Source organism: Labrus bergylta, chromosome 5 (assembly GCF_963930695.1).
Source record: "Labrus bergylta chromosome 5, fLabBer1.1, whole genome shotgun sequence".
Lineage (NCBI taxonomy): Eukaryota > Metazoa > Chordata > Actinopteri > Labriformes > Labridae > Labrus > Labrus bergylta.
Window position 1 is genome coordinate 12,013,062 of NC_089199.1, and position 17,376 is coordinate 12,030,437.

The following is a 17,376-nucleotide window of genomic DNA, read 5'->3' on the forward strand; positions in this document are numbered from 1 at the left end:
TTTCTTCATCAGCCTTCATAAAAATATAAACATTTCAGCATAGTCTAGACTCTTGTAGTTGGATTTATATAAAAAAGAGCTTTGGTAACTTTTGAGCTTAGTTGTTATCTTGAGTAGAAGTATTAATAATTTCCTCAACAGTAGCAACTTTGGCCTTTGTGTCTTCTTTGGATTATAGATTCGGCTCTCTCATTTTCTACCATGAAGAACGGTGATTTTCAAAATAATCATCTCTCAGAAAAGTTAAAGGTTGTATGGCAGCAAAAATAAAAAATGTCCTTTTAAAGGCTGATTGCTTCGAAATAAAGTGCATTACTCTGCCTTATATTGCTTACTCTTGATCTTCTCTCACAGAATGACGTTACATTTTTCTTCATCCTCCAGTTCATATCAAGTGGATGTCGCTGATTTTAATGTGATCATTTGAAGACATAATCCTTTAAACACCCTTTCAGACATATTTGGGTGTTACCGGTAATTCATTTTTAAATGATAAAAAAAAAAAAAAGTGGATGCGTTTTATCTTCATCCTACTCCTAATTGTTTTCAGTTTACTTCAAAGGAAAGACATTCTTTGTCAAGCTTCATGTGTGCTCTAGAATGTGAAGGGGGACTTTAGTCAAATCTATGTCTATAGTGATCTCATTGGCTTTAGTGATCTCATTGGCAACATGCTAACTATCCAAGTAAACATTTTAGACATGCCAGTGGTATCTCAATCTGGGTGTCCAAGCTCCACAGTATAATATGTTTGTCAAGTGTCCATGCTACTCTTTCCTTATAAGCTATGATTGGCTTGTAAACAATGTTCAAGTCAAGGAAACTGAAAATGTTTTCTACTTTTGACAAAAGGTGAACAGGGACATCAAATCACTCTCCAGAACAAATACAGGAAATAACAACCTTAAGAAAATAGTTATCTCTGGACTAAGAAGACAGAGACCATTACTGCAGTTTACAAAGGTCACAGAGAGAATACATTTCCTTTAAACAGACGCCGTTATATATCAAACCAGACCACCCTTATTTGAGTTTTCTCTACATGTATATCGCCACATGCGGGAATGTTGATGGAAAATATTCAGCATTGAGATTGACTGATTCCAAAACCTGACATTTGCTGTTAAGGGGCAGTTTGAGTCAGTTTGTATATCAAGTGGAAATATACTGGCAGTCTCACATTCTTTATGTGTGGCATGTGTCCCACATCTCACAGGAACTATCAGGAAGAAATTGAAAAAAGGAAATACACACATTCAAGCATCGGTCTGACACATGCATTCAGACACTTTACCAGCACCTGTTTTTCATTATTTTTTGTTTCAAATTGTTTCAAAATGGATTTTGTATTCAGCCCGGTGCAAAGAATACATTACTGTAATCCCAAAAGAAAATATTCAAGCTTAACTAACCAGCTGTACAATAAAATTGAGTTCTTAAATCTGAGTTATGAGTCTTATTTTAAAGTTTTAAATAAGTTAGAGCTATTAGCATTTCTTTGAAGATGATCTCATTTTTCTTGTGGTTTTTCATGTGCTTATTTCCCCTGCTCAGTATAAAGCAAATCCATTATTTTTTTTTATAAGCACCAGAATCCAACATTTACAAATGATGTGGTGATTAAAAACCCATTGACCTTGAAGTTTAAGTATCTCGCATACCAAGAAATGTGCAACATGAACAATCCCACTCCGAATCCAAAACATACCATGAGTTTTTAGACTGACGATTAAAAAAAATCCTTAAATGGAGAATTTATCTTTGTAATCTGGTCTTTGAGTATTTGTGTATGTTATGTAAAAGAAGTTTGCCTTTACATATCAGATGGGCAATCGTGTTGGAGAGTTATATCTTTTGTCAGAGCAATCTGACTATCTTTAAATTTAGATTTTATATTTATTAATCAATCATTATTTGTATAGCGCAAATTCATAACATGTGTTATCTCGAGACGCTTTACAGAGCATATGGGATAATATGCAGGCAGGATTTCTCCTTTGTGAACAGTGTACATGTATCTGTCCCTGAAACCAGACATACCTCATCACTCTCACTGCCGATGAAGTCATCTTCAGGCTGGGCCTCATACTGCCTCCTACTTCTGCTCTGAACCTGCTCATATCCCATCTCCAGCCTCTCCTGGTCGCCCTGGCCTTGCCCCCGTTTGGGTGAATGTGGCTGGGATAAGAAAGTGAACAACTCTCGTAGAGTGAGCTCGGGCTCGGACCCCTCATTACTCTCCCAGCTGCTACAGACCTGCAGGTCACCAGACAAACCTGATCGAATCGAACAGGAGACAGACTCTGCTGGCTCTAAAAAATAAGAACAAAAAAAGGAAAATCAAAACACAAGCAGGACAGCTTTAACTTAAGCACGAGTTAGTTATCTCTTAGTAAACATACACTGTTACACTTGTATATAAAAATAATAATTTGCGGCTGTGAGCGTAAAACATACATAATATGAGAATAGAGATTTGATTGAAAACCAAAAAGACTGAATCATGAACAATAATAGAAATCTAAATAATTTTTAATTGTTACATCAGGTGGCTAATTTAATTCATGCTTATTTGATTATACGCCCATAAACATGCACAATAACAATATGCAAAGTTGTAATGAATTCCATCACTTGCCAAACGTCAACATGAATTATTCCTGCGCTGACATTTTTGTCGGTTTATGTTAATTGCTCTGCTTTGCGTTTACCTTTATAAGAACATAGCAGTATAAAAATAATCATCAGTAGTAACAACACCACTTTGCTGCAGAATTGTCAATCATTAAATGAAAGCTCTCTATGAAACTAGAATCACCCCCCCTGGGGTTTGTATGTTTCAAACAAGCAGTCTAGTTGCAGATGTCTAGGTTCATTGAGAGAGAGAAAAAAGGGAGTCAAATTGTTATTGTTTACACGTACTCAGCTCATGGCGAAAAAAGGGATATAACAGCCAAAATATATTTTTCTGGTTTGAGACAAAATTGTTGCAATGACATAAGATGATTACTGGAGAATGGATTTTGCTGGAATGCTGGAGGATGCTTCACGAAGTCGCCAAACAACAAGCAGCAAAGAAGAGTTTTAAAATCACAGTTGTGCCAGTGCTTCTGAGTACAACGAAAATGTGTAAAAGTGCTTTCTCATCTTCTTTTTCTGAGTGGTGATGATACTGAAATTGAACTTGAATTTTTGGATTTTAAAATCTCTACATAACTTCATCGTCTAAGACTAAGTGTGAAATGTGTCACATTAAGCTAACTTTAGTTTTTATGGTATGGTTTAAAACTTTTTAAATCTTTAAACCAAAGATATCACAGTGACGTAGATTTTTTGCCCACATAACTTTTAATCAGTTCATCCTTGAGTCCAAAAAGTTATCTCAAGGTGTTCCTGATTCATCACGTTCACAAGAATAGAACAGATGGATTGACAGGCGGACGGATAAATGGGCAGATGGACAAAATGCAAACATAATACCTCCAGATATGGCCATCATCGGCTCAGGGGCAACAAAAACGCTGACTGCTTTAGAATCCTAATTTTCAAGCAAATACTGTTTCTACACTGCATCCATCATTTGATTTTCAGCTTTATTTTAAATAGAAAGAGAACATTCTACAGAAGTGTTACAATATCCTGAATATAAGGTATCCTGTAGGGTGCAAAATCTTTTTTTTTTTTATCACAAATGAAAGTTTCAATTCATTCATGTGTGCTAGCAGGGACAGTTCAACCTTTCACTTCCCGAATAGGTCTGAGCCAAGAGTAAGAGGCACCTCTATCTGAATGAGTGAGCACATCTGAACCTCTCGACAGTATAATGACTTTCTCTAATTGCCCACTGTGTGGCAAACCCTTGGCCCAGGAGATGTCCCTCTGACTTTTATTTAATGTGCCACATTACCATTAATGAACTGACTACTTTCTGTCTAAGGGCAGGACTGCAGCAAAGACGCTTATTGCTATGAAGAAACATCCAGAAATGAGCATTCCGAACACGAGCACTCATTTAGTGAGGACCGTGCTGCAGTAGGTGTGTGTGTGTGTGTGTGTGTGTGTGTCTGTGGTGGTGGTGAAAGATCTTGTAAATCTTAGTAGAGAGGTTCTCCTACAAAAATCCTGCAAATATCCCAGACGTGGGTTATGCAAAAAATCAAAGAAACGGGAACAAAAGCCATGGTGTGTGCAGTATTGAATGAGGCTTGTTAAAATTCATGCATTATTTTGAAGATGTGTTTTTCTAAAGTATAAAACAGCTACTTGGTAAAATCAGAGCATGCAAAGTAGATGTCAACACCACTCAAAATGCATATTTTTTCTCTTTTGTTCTATCCCCGGCTGTCTTTGTACACTTTAAACACCATCACTCAGTCAGAAAGTGGTGATGCGTCCTGCTGTCCTGCTCAGGCTCACCTGCTGAAGGGTCCTCAGGCTTTTCTGTTTGGCTCCCAGGTTGCCTGCTCTCATGCCTACTGGTCGGAGGGGTGCACGATTCTCTGGTTTTATTTGTCATTCTAGGCACCACATCTGGAGGAGCTGTAAACCAGAATGAAATGCTTTACCATATCAAACCTTTCACCAAACCATAATCTCAGAGTGTAACCAGCAGTGCACACAGTTTACCAGATGTCGCTGGCTTCTCTTTTCCAGTACTGTAGACCCGCAGCTTTTTCGATCCCAGCTTGTCAAACGCTTTGTCATTTGGTGGATGTGGCTGCATACTGCCAGGTGTTCCTGCATTAAGTACTTTCAGCATTACAAAGAACACTTTGTCATACAAAACCGTCAAATAACAGTTTATTTAAGCTTGCCAGGAGCATATCTGCAAACTGATAATGCACAGTGAAGATCGCTGTTAATGAATGAAGGCATTTTACAAACTATGCTTCTCACATTCATTCAGTGCAGAGAAAACACATCAAACTACAATACATTCAGTTGGATTAAGCTGGATAAATTTTTTTCTAATTTCATATTCGAAAACCAGAAGATGGTCAGCAAGGCTAGCCTTTTCATAATAAACTCAAGCCTGCCATTAAAGTAAGTCAGTTAACAAAGAAAACAAAAATGAATGAATGATTAAAAAAAAGTGATAGAAATTGTTTGATATGATATCTGAATACTCAGGGCACATTTATGTGTAGAAACCATGGAGACTTCATTAAACAGCATTAAGATCTTTTTATTAGAATTTTACCCTCAAGCAGAATTTGTGACCTTGGTTCTCTTTGTGATAATTTTTCACTCAGGCTGGCAGGGCTCTGACACTCTGCAGAAACTTTTTGGTTCATTCTAATGGATGAGGACCCCTGCAGGGAAAAGGAAAAGAAATGTTTTTACACATTTATAACTTGACAAGATAGTCCAAATTAAGCCGAGTTATATGTGTTGTTATTAGATATTTGAGTTTACCGTATTTGAGACAAAGAGAGAGCATGTATCTGTTCCGTATGTGGCAGGACTGCTCTTCATCACAGTTTGAGATTGTGGACCTGTTACCCTGGAACCGGTTGCTGTGTGTGAAACACCCTTGGGTTTTTTCCTTCTGTTACTGGGTGTTCTGGGAATGCCTGACTGATCAGAACCTACAATGAAAGTCCAATTGTTGTTTAGATAAGATTTAGCTTCACTCAAGATCATCTTACATCTTTGGTCATTTTGTTCAAATAAAACAACCGAAACTACCGGTATTCTTATTTTGTAGCACAGCAAAACTAAATCTTTGGACCTCAACTTTCTGGTATGTAGGGCTGCTAGTTTCAAACAACTTCCTAAAACTTTTATTTTTCTTTAAAAAATCAGGTTGTTGTTTTATGAAGTAAGCGGGAAAGACTTAAAAGATCTAAAGTACAAAGTCTACCAATAGGGGGTGCTATAAACACCTGTTTACCTTAAGTCCAGCTGCTGAATAAACAACCTAAACACAGATCACAGCTTTTACATTTCACACAATGGAAATGAGAGGTTGCATTGAGACTGAACTTATTGAATTGTATGGGGTTAGGTTGGAGTTATGATAAGGTTATGACCTGACCCTGCTGTATCCATGCCAGGGCTCTTCAGGACTATACCTCAACTAGTGCTCACTGGTCTGATCCCCATCAGAGCACAGAGCACACTTAGGTTCTAGAACAAAAAGGATGGTCAGGATTATACAGACCGAGCAGAGAGTGCAGAAGAAGAAAACATCTCCCTCCTTTCATGCAGCAGATTCACAGCTAAGCTTATGACCCAGGTTTGAAGGTGAGTACACTTATTATTTACACTTACACATGAAAATAATGAGGGAAAGATACTACACTTAAAAGAAAGCTGATTGTCGGATAAATATCTCAAGGAGTGATTTTTCATCCGTAAAAATGTTCTGACCTCGAGAAAAAAACAAACATCTGTGGTGTAAGAGCTAATGACGGTTTGTTTGTTGCTGCTTGACAAAAACTGCCTGCTTACTTTTAACAGTTTCTGACAGACTGGGCACTGAAGCCACAACATTCACGGAGGAACTTTGTCACAGTGAAATGATATGCCTACTTTAATAGCAATCGGTTTAATTATGATTAGGACTGTTATGCTAATAATGCAAATGCTAATTATGAAAAGCCATTTCTTCTGTGAGCTTGCTGCTCTCTTCTTTGGGCATTGCCGGTTGACTCAACACGACTTCGACAGCTGTCAGAACAAATAAATAAGCGCTGATAAAAAGGCCACAGAGGCGGCGGAGCTGGATTACTGGTGCATGTCTTTTTATATGAGGAGATAATTGCAGCTCACTGAAAACAGGTGAGGTGCAAATGAACACAAAGATGAGAACCATGGGAATTTCATATGGGGAAAACAAATCGATTGTCATCCACGTCTCTTCTTATATCGCAATTTCTCCATATGACATCATTTTGATGATTCTCTGTGTATTTTCTGCTTTTCATTTGTAGATTGTGGCTGATAGCTTGTGTTTTAAATTATTGTGTACTTTAAATTACTCTACAAACTACACATTCTGATGCTGTTTGCAGTTTTAGAAGATATTCACTTAATGGACTAAAAAAAAAAATGAGACCATCTCAATAAAAAACTCACATATGAAGTTTTAATATCTCTTTCCAATATAAAGATGATGCTGTTTCAGTTTGCACTCTCTCCTGGGAGGACTTTCAGGGAGATTTTCACCCATGCAGCCACGACTAGTTATGTGCTGAAGGGCTCTAATTTTTGCAATGAGGGCTAAGTTGCATGCGTCTCAATACAACCCAAAGCTTTTGGATGCCTTTTAATCAGGAGAATTAATTTGGAAATGTAGGAATTCCCGCCCTCATTTCTTGACCTAGCTATGGGTGTGGGGGGCATTGACATGTTATAACATATAAGGGACTCTTGAGAGCTGTACTTGTATCAAGTTTTGAATAAACTGGAAATAAGCCTCGTCAAAACCACAATTACAGTTTGAGTATTAAAATAAAAGTTTTTTTTTAGGTCAAACGTATACTATAATGAATAACGCCCAGAAGGTGGGGGTATCATAACTGTTTCATATACTGCTTGGTGTCTTATTCTTATATTATTATGAATAATATGATTTGGTAAAACAACAAGTTACAAAATCTATTAGATAAATGTAGTAATTAAAAAGTACCCAAAAGTACCCTACAAATTGTGATAATGGACAGTGGTTGAGTAAATGTACTTAGTTTATAAATCATTTGACATTAATGTGGTTTGCTCTTACCTACCACAGTCAGAGCTCAACGGTCCAGCCCTCTCAGCTGCCTTCTGTAAACTCTGCATGTTGAGCACCTGAGTCACATGGCTGACACCTGGCGGGAAGTAGCACCCACGAGGTATCAAGTCCATCAGAGCAGAACCACTGAGGGAAATATCTAGATAAAACCAAACAACATAAACAATCTCTGATTCATCCTGATTATAGAATAAACCAAACAAAAAAAAATCATTAGATGTCACATCACCCATTAAAGGTTCAACTTTGATACATAAAAAGATACAAAAGTAAAAACTGTATTTACTGGTAGGTGTGTAGATGTGAACTAAGTAGCCAGCACTGAGTACAGCTTTACTGCAGATAATTTATGTGAGTTTAACTCAAGAAAAACACCAATAAGCTCTAAGCCATCTATTACAGAAAAGAGCTAACTTTTTTTCTAGAGAGACACGATAACAAATTCATGAAATGTATTAACTAATACCAAAATCTACTCATATGTTATCTTTTACAAACCACTGAGGGGATTCGAGGTAATCTGATAAACTAGGTGATAAACTTCATTACCATCACATGAAACTCCTGAGGTCTCCGGTTTGATCGTGAGGATTCTGCGGACTTTACAGGTAGCGAACAAAGTGATTCCATCCAGTGCCAAAAATCCTTTGAACAGTTCATCGGCGTATGATACAAGGTCGATGTACAAAGTAGACCACTGCACAAATAGAAACAATATTATTCCATAGTAACAAGGACACAGCTCAATGCCTTCTATATGTCATGAACACAAATAATAAAGAAGCACAAATCTCTACAGCAAAGTGTCAAATACCAGGTGGATACTTACGATATTGCGTTTCAATCCTACTAAAGGTATCTTTGCATGCAAAAGAGTGGCAGACAACTCTTTGTGCACTGTTGATAAGCGAAGCCTTCTTTTGAGGTGCTGTGAATCAGTTATTCTGTGTGTAACAAACAACAAAACATATAGATGCAGAGCATGAATGGTGTCACTGAAAAGTCATGACCAGTGAGAACACCACAGGCTTTCCTTTGTTTCTAACTGATTTTCTCAAAGGTGTTTTTACTTTTATCTACACAATGAGCTGTCAGGAAGAAGACCAATGCCAACTCTATTATCCCAGATTCATAGATTCATTTTGTATTTTTTAAGGAAAATAAAAGATATTGCAACTTTTATATAGAGAGCATGTTATATTGTAACAGTACGTCTTCTAGTGATGCTTTAATAATTCCTGGTTTTACACAATAATAATAATAGTAATTTATACTTTATCTAGACAGCAGCACATTCACTTGAATAATTCAGTACTCTGACTTTGTATGAAGCGTAATCAAACATGAAGACATCTGAGCCTTTTGAGGATCTTTGTTGCATAAGCTGTGTTTTATTGATTATTAAAACACTGATAACACGCAGTGTGAAATTATTTTGGCTGCTTTTAATGGACGACTTCAAATAGAAATCCACACATTAAAGTCAGTTTTACAAAGCATACTATTCCTTTTCTATATAATGCAGTCCAATTTACTTTGTCTGATAAGATAAAAAATAAAAAAACCTGCTTAATAAAAAAATAGTTCAACAATATTTAATCAAATTGCTTTTTAAGCAATCCTTGCTAATATGATGCAGTTTCTCCCCGGGCCACAGGTTTTCCTGCCACATATAAATTAGTTTTCTTTTACTTTTTTCCCCCCCAGGAGCCGGTAGGGAATTCACCTTGATTCTGTAATTATCATATGTTCTTAACTGGGAATTATAATTAACAGTTCTCTTAAATGAGAGTCATATTTAAAAGGGTAAATTTGCAGTCTATGGCTACCATATTGGCAAAAAAACAATAAAAAATGTGCCTTATAAACTATAGGCCTAGATGTATTGAAATCTTATTGAAACACTTTCAAATGCTGTTAAATGGTAGTTGCCATGTACAAAGTATAATATATGTATGTTTTTTTTTTTTTACTTTTTGTAGTACTTACACAAGCTCTATGGAAAAATCTTTTAGCTGAGGGATATTCACTTGAAGCACCAAGAATCTTTGGAGAAGCCCGACTATGAAAAAACAGACAAAGAAGAGAATTACTCTGAACATGTAAGAATAACAAAGCGTCATTTACAAATACATTCTGGTATGGATGTGACTTACGAGACATTTTCCCATTCTCTGGCATTTGCATCTTGACTGTCTGGCTGCTTCCTTCGAGGCAGTAAACAAATCCTCGGACTTCTTTATCATACTCCTAAACAAAGAAATAATAAAAAAAGAGTCCTGGTTAAGTGGGACCAAGTTTGTGTGTGGAGCATGTTTCTGTAGAGCAACTCCTGCAAAGGTTTTTATTTAATGAGGTTTGAGATGGTATGACAATATGTCAAAAACAGCTCTCTGACCAAAAAAAATCCACTGTCTGATCATGAGGAGAGATAAAAAAAAATGTTTGTAGCAGTGTTCGAGTCTTTAAATAATCACATAAAGGCAAAGTGTTTCCCTGATAATGGGATTCTATTATTGCATAAGTGAATATATGCCCTCTCTCTCAACCAATCTCACCCACAGTTTCAATAGGCTATGTGATGCAAGGCTGTGGATTTAGGTTAACATTACTCAGTGATTCATAAAAAAAAAAAAATGAATGTGGACCTTCTATATAGAAAGTTACCTTTGGAAATGATCGGTCAGTTTTTGATGCGTCGCTTGATTGATCCATGTAGGGGGGTGATTCAGAAGTGTTAAACTGTATGATGTCTACTTTACTTTCTGTACAGTGATAGGTCTACTTAAAGACTAACTAAATTTGACTTTAGTAGGACCTAATAGTCATCGTGTTTCATCGCCAAAACAAACAAAGTCGATAATGCAACTTTAAAAAATGCACCTTGTGTATGGCCGAAGGTCCTCCGCTAAGTTTCCATTTAGCTACAGGGTCTTTTCCCTGTCCACTGAAAACCTCCACCGCTGATCCACCCTGCCAGAAACAACAGCGTGGTGTAATTTTCACTGTTCTAATGCAGCTTTTGTTACACCACCGGGCAAAAGCTCACAGCAGACACAACATGCTGCATCGTGTTAGTAACGATGAGCACATACTGCGTTAGCTAGGTTAACAAGGTTACAATAAACTTACCTGGTAATTATTCTTGAACATTTTCACGCCAGTCGACGCTCGCGTTTACCTTTCTTTGATAATGAAAAAGGTAGACACACTGAAATGCATACGTTGTTACAAAGTTTAAGGAGCGTTACCCATAAAAGCAGCGCATTTGATCTTTTTTAAGCAGCAGTTATGGCACACCATTTTGGCGAACACTGGTCACCATGGTTACCAGACGCTCCCAACAATCTGACGGGCTGCCATGAACGTAACGATAACCTGTAACAAAGTGAGCTTCTGCTCTTTTAGCGCCCTACAGTAGACCTTACTCATTCATTAACAAAAAGTACATCCCCCATCTATAAATTATAGCCCATTTAAAATTGTTGAATTATATTTTGTTTGGCTCTTGTGTAATTTTATGCACCTTGGCGGATGGACACCTACATTTGGTCTTTTTTAAAATAGGCCTTTTGGGAAGAAACAAACGTCAAGCCTCGTTTCCTCTGTGTTTACTGTCTGAAATTTAATTTGACATGTAGGCCTCTTGTAAAATTCCATATTGTAGCCTAACTGCCTCATATTGGTTTTACAAAGCAAAGTCTTCACATTTTTTGATATCAGTTTTTATTCCAATGCCCTTAAATCAGGACAGTAGCCTATAGGCTATTTAGGCTCTTGTTTTTCTTAATTCCGATGGCAAATTGTGTTTTTTCTCTAACCTTGACCTAAAGGGAAGAAAAAAATTATTTCTAGTAGCCTACCAGACAATCACTTTTAAGGATTTTTACAGAGTGGGATATGATTTTGTAAAGATAGGCAGAGATGTTTCTCAACAGTTATAGGCTATAGGCTAAATAGGTCTGTATTAAAGTAGTAGCCTATATCCTCTTGAAATGCAAAAAAAACCAAACATAAAACGTGTTGTTTCATTGTCATTAGCTTTGTTTAGCCTGGCAGCAGTGCTATATACAGATCAAAAAGATGTCTTTTTAATTAGCTACTAAGGGAGACCAGATCCGGAAGTACTACTGTATGGCTTACAGCTTATCAACATGTTTTGCATGTATCTGACTTCAAACATGTGATGGTCTCAGTTATTTATGGATATAGAACAAAAGATTACAGAAACAATAAATCTGTCCAGTCACACCTCCGACTGCAGTTGAGTTTTATTGTTCCTGAACAAACGCCATCGCACACTTTCATATCTTTGTCCCAGTTTTCCTTGTGTTGGATTTCTTGTTTTCAGAATCGCTGTCCTTGTTTTAAAAAGGATCTTCAGATGTTGTAGCAAAACCTTAGCTTTTTTTTCTCTGGAAACATTTTCAGAATAACTAACGAGAATGCATTACAGGAAGATGAATACAATATGTTACAATAGTAGAGAGGACAAATCTCTCATTGTCATTTTATGAGTTGTTGGTTAAGTCTAAACCCCTCCTGGAGGGGTCATGCAACAATCTATAGGAAAAGTACTAATGGAGTTGTGTAACACAGACATAAAACAGGAGGTACCAATGGATTTTTCCATTAAAATGTTACAGACGGTGTTGACTTTGCAAAGTTTGAAGTTTAAAGCTCCTGTAATTAGTTGTTGGCTGGTTATAAAAGGGATTGAAATGAATACTGATGTCTTTTATATGACTTAGAAGACCAAACCAGACCAGCAGGAAAAACAGTGATTACTTTATAGTTCATTTGAATGCCCGTTTCTGTGGCTACTGCAAAGTACTTTGATTTTGCATCAATAATGGTGACCCCTGTGGAAAAAATGATATGTCTGAAATCTTTGCTGATCCTATATTGTATATGAAATATTATGTAATATTGAAAAATAAAATAAATCCTTGAATAGTCTTAAACTGTCAAACACAGTTTTTTTTCTCAAAAAGTCCACTGCACAGCTCATTGCACCTTTTGTACATTTTGTGTTTTATATATTGTAATAGCTTCTTATACTGTATTATTTAAGTTGTTGCTAATTCTGCTTTATTTCCTTGTTAATTGTTTAGCCAGTCAAATTCCTTGTATGTGTAAATGTACTTGGCAATAAACCCCGATTCTGACATTACTCACTGTGAATCTCTTTGCAACAAATGAAACAGAAACTCAAACCGGCTGAGAGGCCTGTGTTAATGTTAGCTTAGCATGACCAGTAACTAGTACTTTTTGTGAATGACTTCTGACATAACTTAAAGGGGCTATATGTAACTTGAAAAAATTCTGTGTTTGTAGTGATACCGCATGGCCGTTAGACGAACTACACCAGTAACCTGTTGCTCGCTCTCCCTCACGTGCTCATCATATGTGCTCGTACGTACACAAACGAGCGTCGTCATTGGCTGTGAAACACTGGATATTTACCGGCATGTTTACAGAGGAGGTCATACACGTGTGAAAGTCTGTGAAGGAGTCTGTGTGTCTGTATTCATTCTCCATCCTACAAACGACAGTCTCGGCAGAGCGGGAGTGTGTGATGAGTTTGTCCGCCTTTGAGAGCTCTTAGGGCGGATAGAAGTGTGTGGAAGGTGGCCTCTGGCTGTGGAGGTGAAGACCTGGAGTGTGTGATGAGTTTGTTCTGTTGATCTCTGTAAGCGGAGCGGAGTGAGGAGGACGTTGAGAACGTGCATAAAGTGTCACTTCCTGGAGCTTTCGCGGAAAATACGACCCAGGGAAACTTTTTATACAAGCAACACAGACAGTGAACATCTACTTTTTCACATCAGTTAACCGTTCGCTTATTAATGGGCGATAAAAAAACGATTTCTACATGTAAAAAGTTACATATAGCCCCTTTAAGAGTAACTCATTGACAAATCATTTCAAACATTGTATTTTCAAGCAAAATAAAACACACATGGACTATTTTCACATTAAAACATTTTATTCATTGTTACACATATCAAATATATCTTTGTTAGTCACCTGTTGCTCCACAGACTTGTTTGCACTCTCTCTCAACCAGGAACTGTCAAACAGAGGTGAAGCCAGCCTGTGGCTTATATGGGGCTGTGCAAAGTGGAAGGTTCAATGTTTTGTAGAGGTGGAGGGGGGTTTAGGTTGTTGAGATTATTTTATTTTTATTTAAATGGCTGTTTAAGTATTTACTCAACTGAAATGTATTTTGATATGATTTAAGCCGTATTGCTGATTTTTTTGTTTTGTTTTGTTTGCAGAAGAGGTTATACTCCACTGAGAGTAAATTGATTTCCAACCCCTTTTGGTAGGTGCCATCTCCTATATATGAGGAGGCTTGAGGGCCTTGCAGGTAGTTGGAGGTTGGAGTGGCACGGTGTTGGATGACAGTAATCAAAGAGTGTACAGAACTGTTTAGAGCTCAGTCTCTTCTTTTGTTTGTCACTTTTTGCATTTTGTTATTTTTTCTCCAGACCTTCACTGTGCGTATTGCTGCACTTGATTTTTCCACTGTAAATAAATTGACTTGGACTGCATTTAATGCTTTAATTATACTAACGCGTACCTTCCTTGTTGGCCTTCATATTCCTCTAATTTTTTTTTTTTTAATGCAATATGGGGGTCAAAAATCCCAAACTTTAACTAAATGTTACCTAGCAGAATACTACTTTAATTATTTTCAACATATATATCCGATATATACCTTGTATACAGGACAAGGATTCAAAAAGACATATTTCTCATAGAGGTATTTTAAAGTCAATAACATATTCTTTTGTAACCATGGTGATATGTCATTTATTATATTTTTTTTACTGTCAAAAAAAGCTTCCTAAGCATTCATAGAACTTATAAGATGATGCTCTTAACATGAAGGGTGCTTGAAGTGATGACCACTTTAGCAGTAACTAACTCTTAACTCCGCCACCTCTGTATCACTGCTGTATTATGACTCTCAATGCAGAGCTGTGAAAGACGGAAACAGCGTCAACAGTGCATGGCACAGTGAAAGTTTCATAATGAACTTTTTGAATGGCTTGACACTGATTGGGACGGACAGCCTCATTAAAAGAAAGCCTGGCATGCGGTGAACACTGACGAAGCCGGTATGGAGAAATCAGTTAATAAATCAGCGCTTGTTAGCATACTTAATTATGACTAATTATTCACTCATTATTTTGAAAAGGATCTATTCATTTGCATCAGTCAAAACACATCAATTAGTGTAGACAATGTTAGTTTTGATATTCTGTGGAGTGACAGTAAGACAAGGTGTTATTTCATTGTTGTAATGACTGCATTCATTCTAATATTCCCTTAAGGTTTTTTATGATTAAACTTTGAATGCCGTCAAGGCTCCAGAATTACGAGCGTCACAACCAAAAAGCAGCATTCTATTAAGACAACATTTACTGTCAGTTTTTTTCTTGAAATAGATGTTATGGGGTATGAGGCTTAAGTGTTTGCAGGAAGGGACCCTTACAGATGAGAAGCCTGACTGAAGTGCATCTCTATATAGCATACTGTACAGCAGCTGATCTGTAATCTTATTTGTATTGATCCTGTCTAGGTTCTCTCCCCTAATGGTTATAGTTAACGAAGCATGAGCTTCTTTCAGAGTAAAATATGTAATCATTCACTAATAGAAAGGCCAGACAACGCTTTCCCAGAAACCTATATGCACTGTACAGCATTTTTTGCTTAAATCCAAAGGTCAAAGTTTCCTTTTGTACATGTGAATGATCAAAACAATTATCATTCATTTAATTGAATAGGCTTTGCTTTTGGAAAAAAGCTTCTTGATCACCATCAAAAAACAATGCTGTAAGCTGGGAAATATTAGGTTACATAGGTGACATATATCGTCAAATCCCTGATAGTTAATTTCAATTTGTGAATGTAAACATAAATGGTTTATCAAGGTTACCACAGGATTTCATTTTTTATGTTAATGTTTTCAAGCCTTTTTGCCTGATGCCTAAGAATCAATCAAGGCAAACATCATCTTGCTTTTTTTGAGCTATTTGAATTTGCTATTTGAAAAATTTGACAGAATGTCAGACCTATTATTGTCTTATTTGCATTCAACAAATAAGAGCCATATTTATAGATTTGCTTTTTTAAAGAGGAATAAGATCTGTTAACACACCTTAACAGTATCTTACCCCACTTAACCTGACTGAACTTGAACATGTAACATGTATTTATAGAAACTCGCCCTCACACAGGTCCACGAAGACCAACCAATCAAAGTGAGGAGTTGATAACAAGGGTCATTATTGTCTTCCATGTTCTCACTGGTGGCAAGTAGGACAAACTCTGAACCACTGTGACCTCTCTTTTGTCTTCCACAAAGCCCCAACGCTAACCTTCAATAGAAACTACCTGGGAAAATGTTACAGCTATATATTCAGATTGAGATGAGTTAACAATGACACAATATAAAACAGCTGCATTTGAGTAAAACTGTGATTAAAAGAAAGATGGCCTGTGAGGTTTCAAAGATCCCATATTATACTCATTTTCACCTTTCATATTGTCAGTCTGTGAAACATATAGAGAAGCTTTGCTTGATTTGCTTCTTTATCTTGTATTGGTGTCTGTAAAAACCCTCATTTCAGCCTCTGCCTGAAACTGTTTGTTTCAGCTGCTGTCTTTGCCTTGTCTTTAAGGCCCCCCCTCCCCACGTGCCCACTTTGTTCTGCCAGCTCTCTGGAAGCCTTCCTGGGGGCAGAACGCTGCAGGGCTGCCAGGGGAGGGCTGCTCTCCGGGGATGGGAGAAAAAAGCCTATGTAAGAGGTTTCAACAGCTCACGTAGAGGCCTGAAGCCGTCCTGGGAAATCCTTGTTTTCATATCGAGGAACTATCGCATCATTTGCAAAAAAGACTTATCCTGGGATTACTCCAAAAGACATTTGCCTCATGATCGGAATTGCCAATGCTTAGTATGGGCCTCCAGCGTTGTGACACTATACTGTATGCAAGATTTACAATGGGGATCAACAAAATAGGTTAACTTTAACTTGAAGCTTAAAAACATGATAGACAAACCATTGGCTATATTGTGTTATACACAGTCTGTAATGTTGGTTCAATGTCCCACTGTTATGGCAGATCGCTGTGACAGTTGAATAGAACTCCGGCATTTTTATCCATTATAAGAACCTTTTCGTATTCTACATTTGAATAATGAAATATGTCCAGTTTAGCTGAAAGAAAACACCTGAGTAAACATGCATTTCACTGAAATTTAATATCTTGCTATTTATCTTGCTTGTGCAGCTGTGCACAAAGATGGAGCGGGTCGTTATTGGGAGATTCTAGTTTGTACCTTGGCTCCTCCATTCGGCATATCTGAGCAAGATACTTGAACCCAAATTGCTCCTTAATGCAAAGCCATTGGTTTATGTATGACATTCGATTCTGATGGGCAAGTCTTGCTTGACAGCCTCTATCATTACTGAATGAATGTGTGTGTGAAAAGGGGAGTGGAGTATTATGTAAAGCTCTTTAAAAGTGCAGTGCATTAAAGATTGATATGAAAAAATAAACAAATATAAGATGCATTGAAAACAAAATAGTTAATCACATAAGCTTGTAATGAATACATTAGATCAAAC

The 17,376-nt window shown here is 37.1% G+C and overlaps 1 protein-coding gene across 1 annotated transcript in view; it reads right to left on the reverse strand.

The window, feature by feature from the left end:
- The window catches only part of cfap20dc (CFAP20 domain containing), a 31,637-nt gene extending 20,595 nt beyond the window's left edge, over window positions 1-11,042 (reverse strand). Inside the window, exons 1-12 of the mRNA XM_065954778.1 lie at window positions 10,871-11,042; window positions 10,622-10,711; window positions 9,895-9,988; window positions 9,728-9,800; window positions 8,568-8,682; window positions 8,288-8,435; window positions 7,731-7,877; window positions 5,416-5,588; window positions 5,201-5,312; window positions 4,627-4,737; window positions 4,417-4,539; window positions 2,041-2,312 (exon numbers count right to left, since the gene is read on the reverse strand). Of these exons, the coding sequence (XP_065810850.1) occupies window positions 2,041-2,312; window positions 4,417-4,539; window positions 4,627-4,737; window positions 5,201-5,312; window positions 5,416-5,588; window positions 7,731-7,877; window positions 8,288-8,435; window positions 8,568-8,682; window positions 9,728-9,800; window positions 9,895-9,988; window positions 10,622-10,711; window positions 10,871-10,891 (1,479 nt within the window). The 5' untranslated portion in view covers window positions 10,892-11,042. The remainder of the gene's footprint in view (window positions 1-2,040; window positions 2,313-4,416; window positions 4,540-4,626; window positions 4,738-5,200; window positions 5,313-5,415; window positions 5,589-7,730; window positions 7,878-8,287; window positions 8,436-8,567; window positions 8,683-9,727; window positions 9,801-9,894; window positions 9,989-10,621; window positions 10,712-10,870) is intronic.
- Between the last annotated feature and the right edge of the window lie 6,334 nt (window positions 11,043-17,376).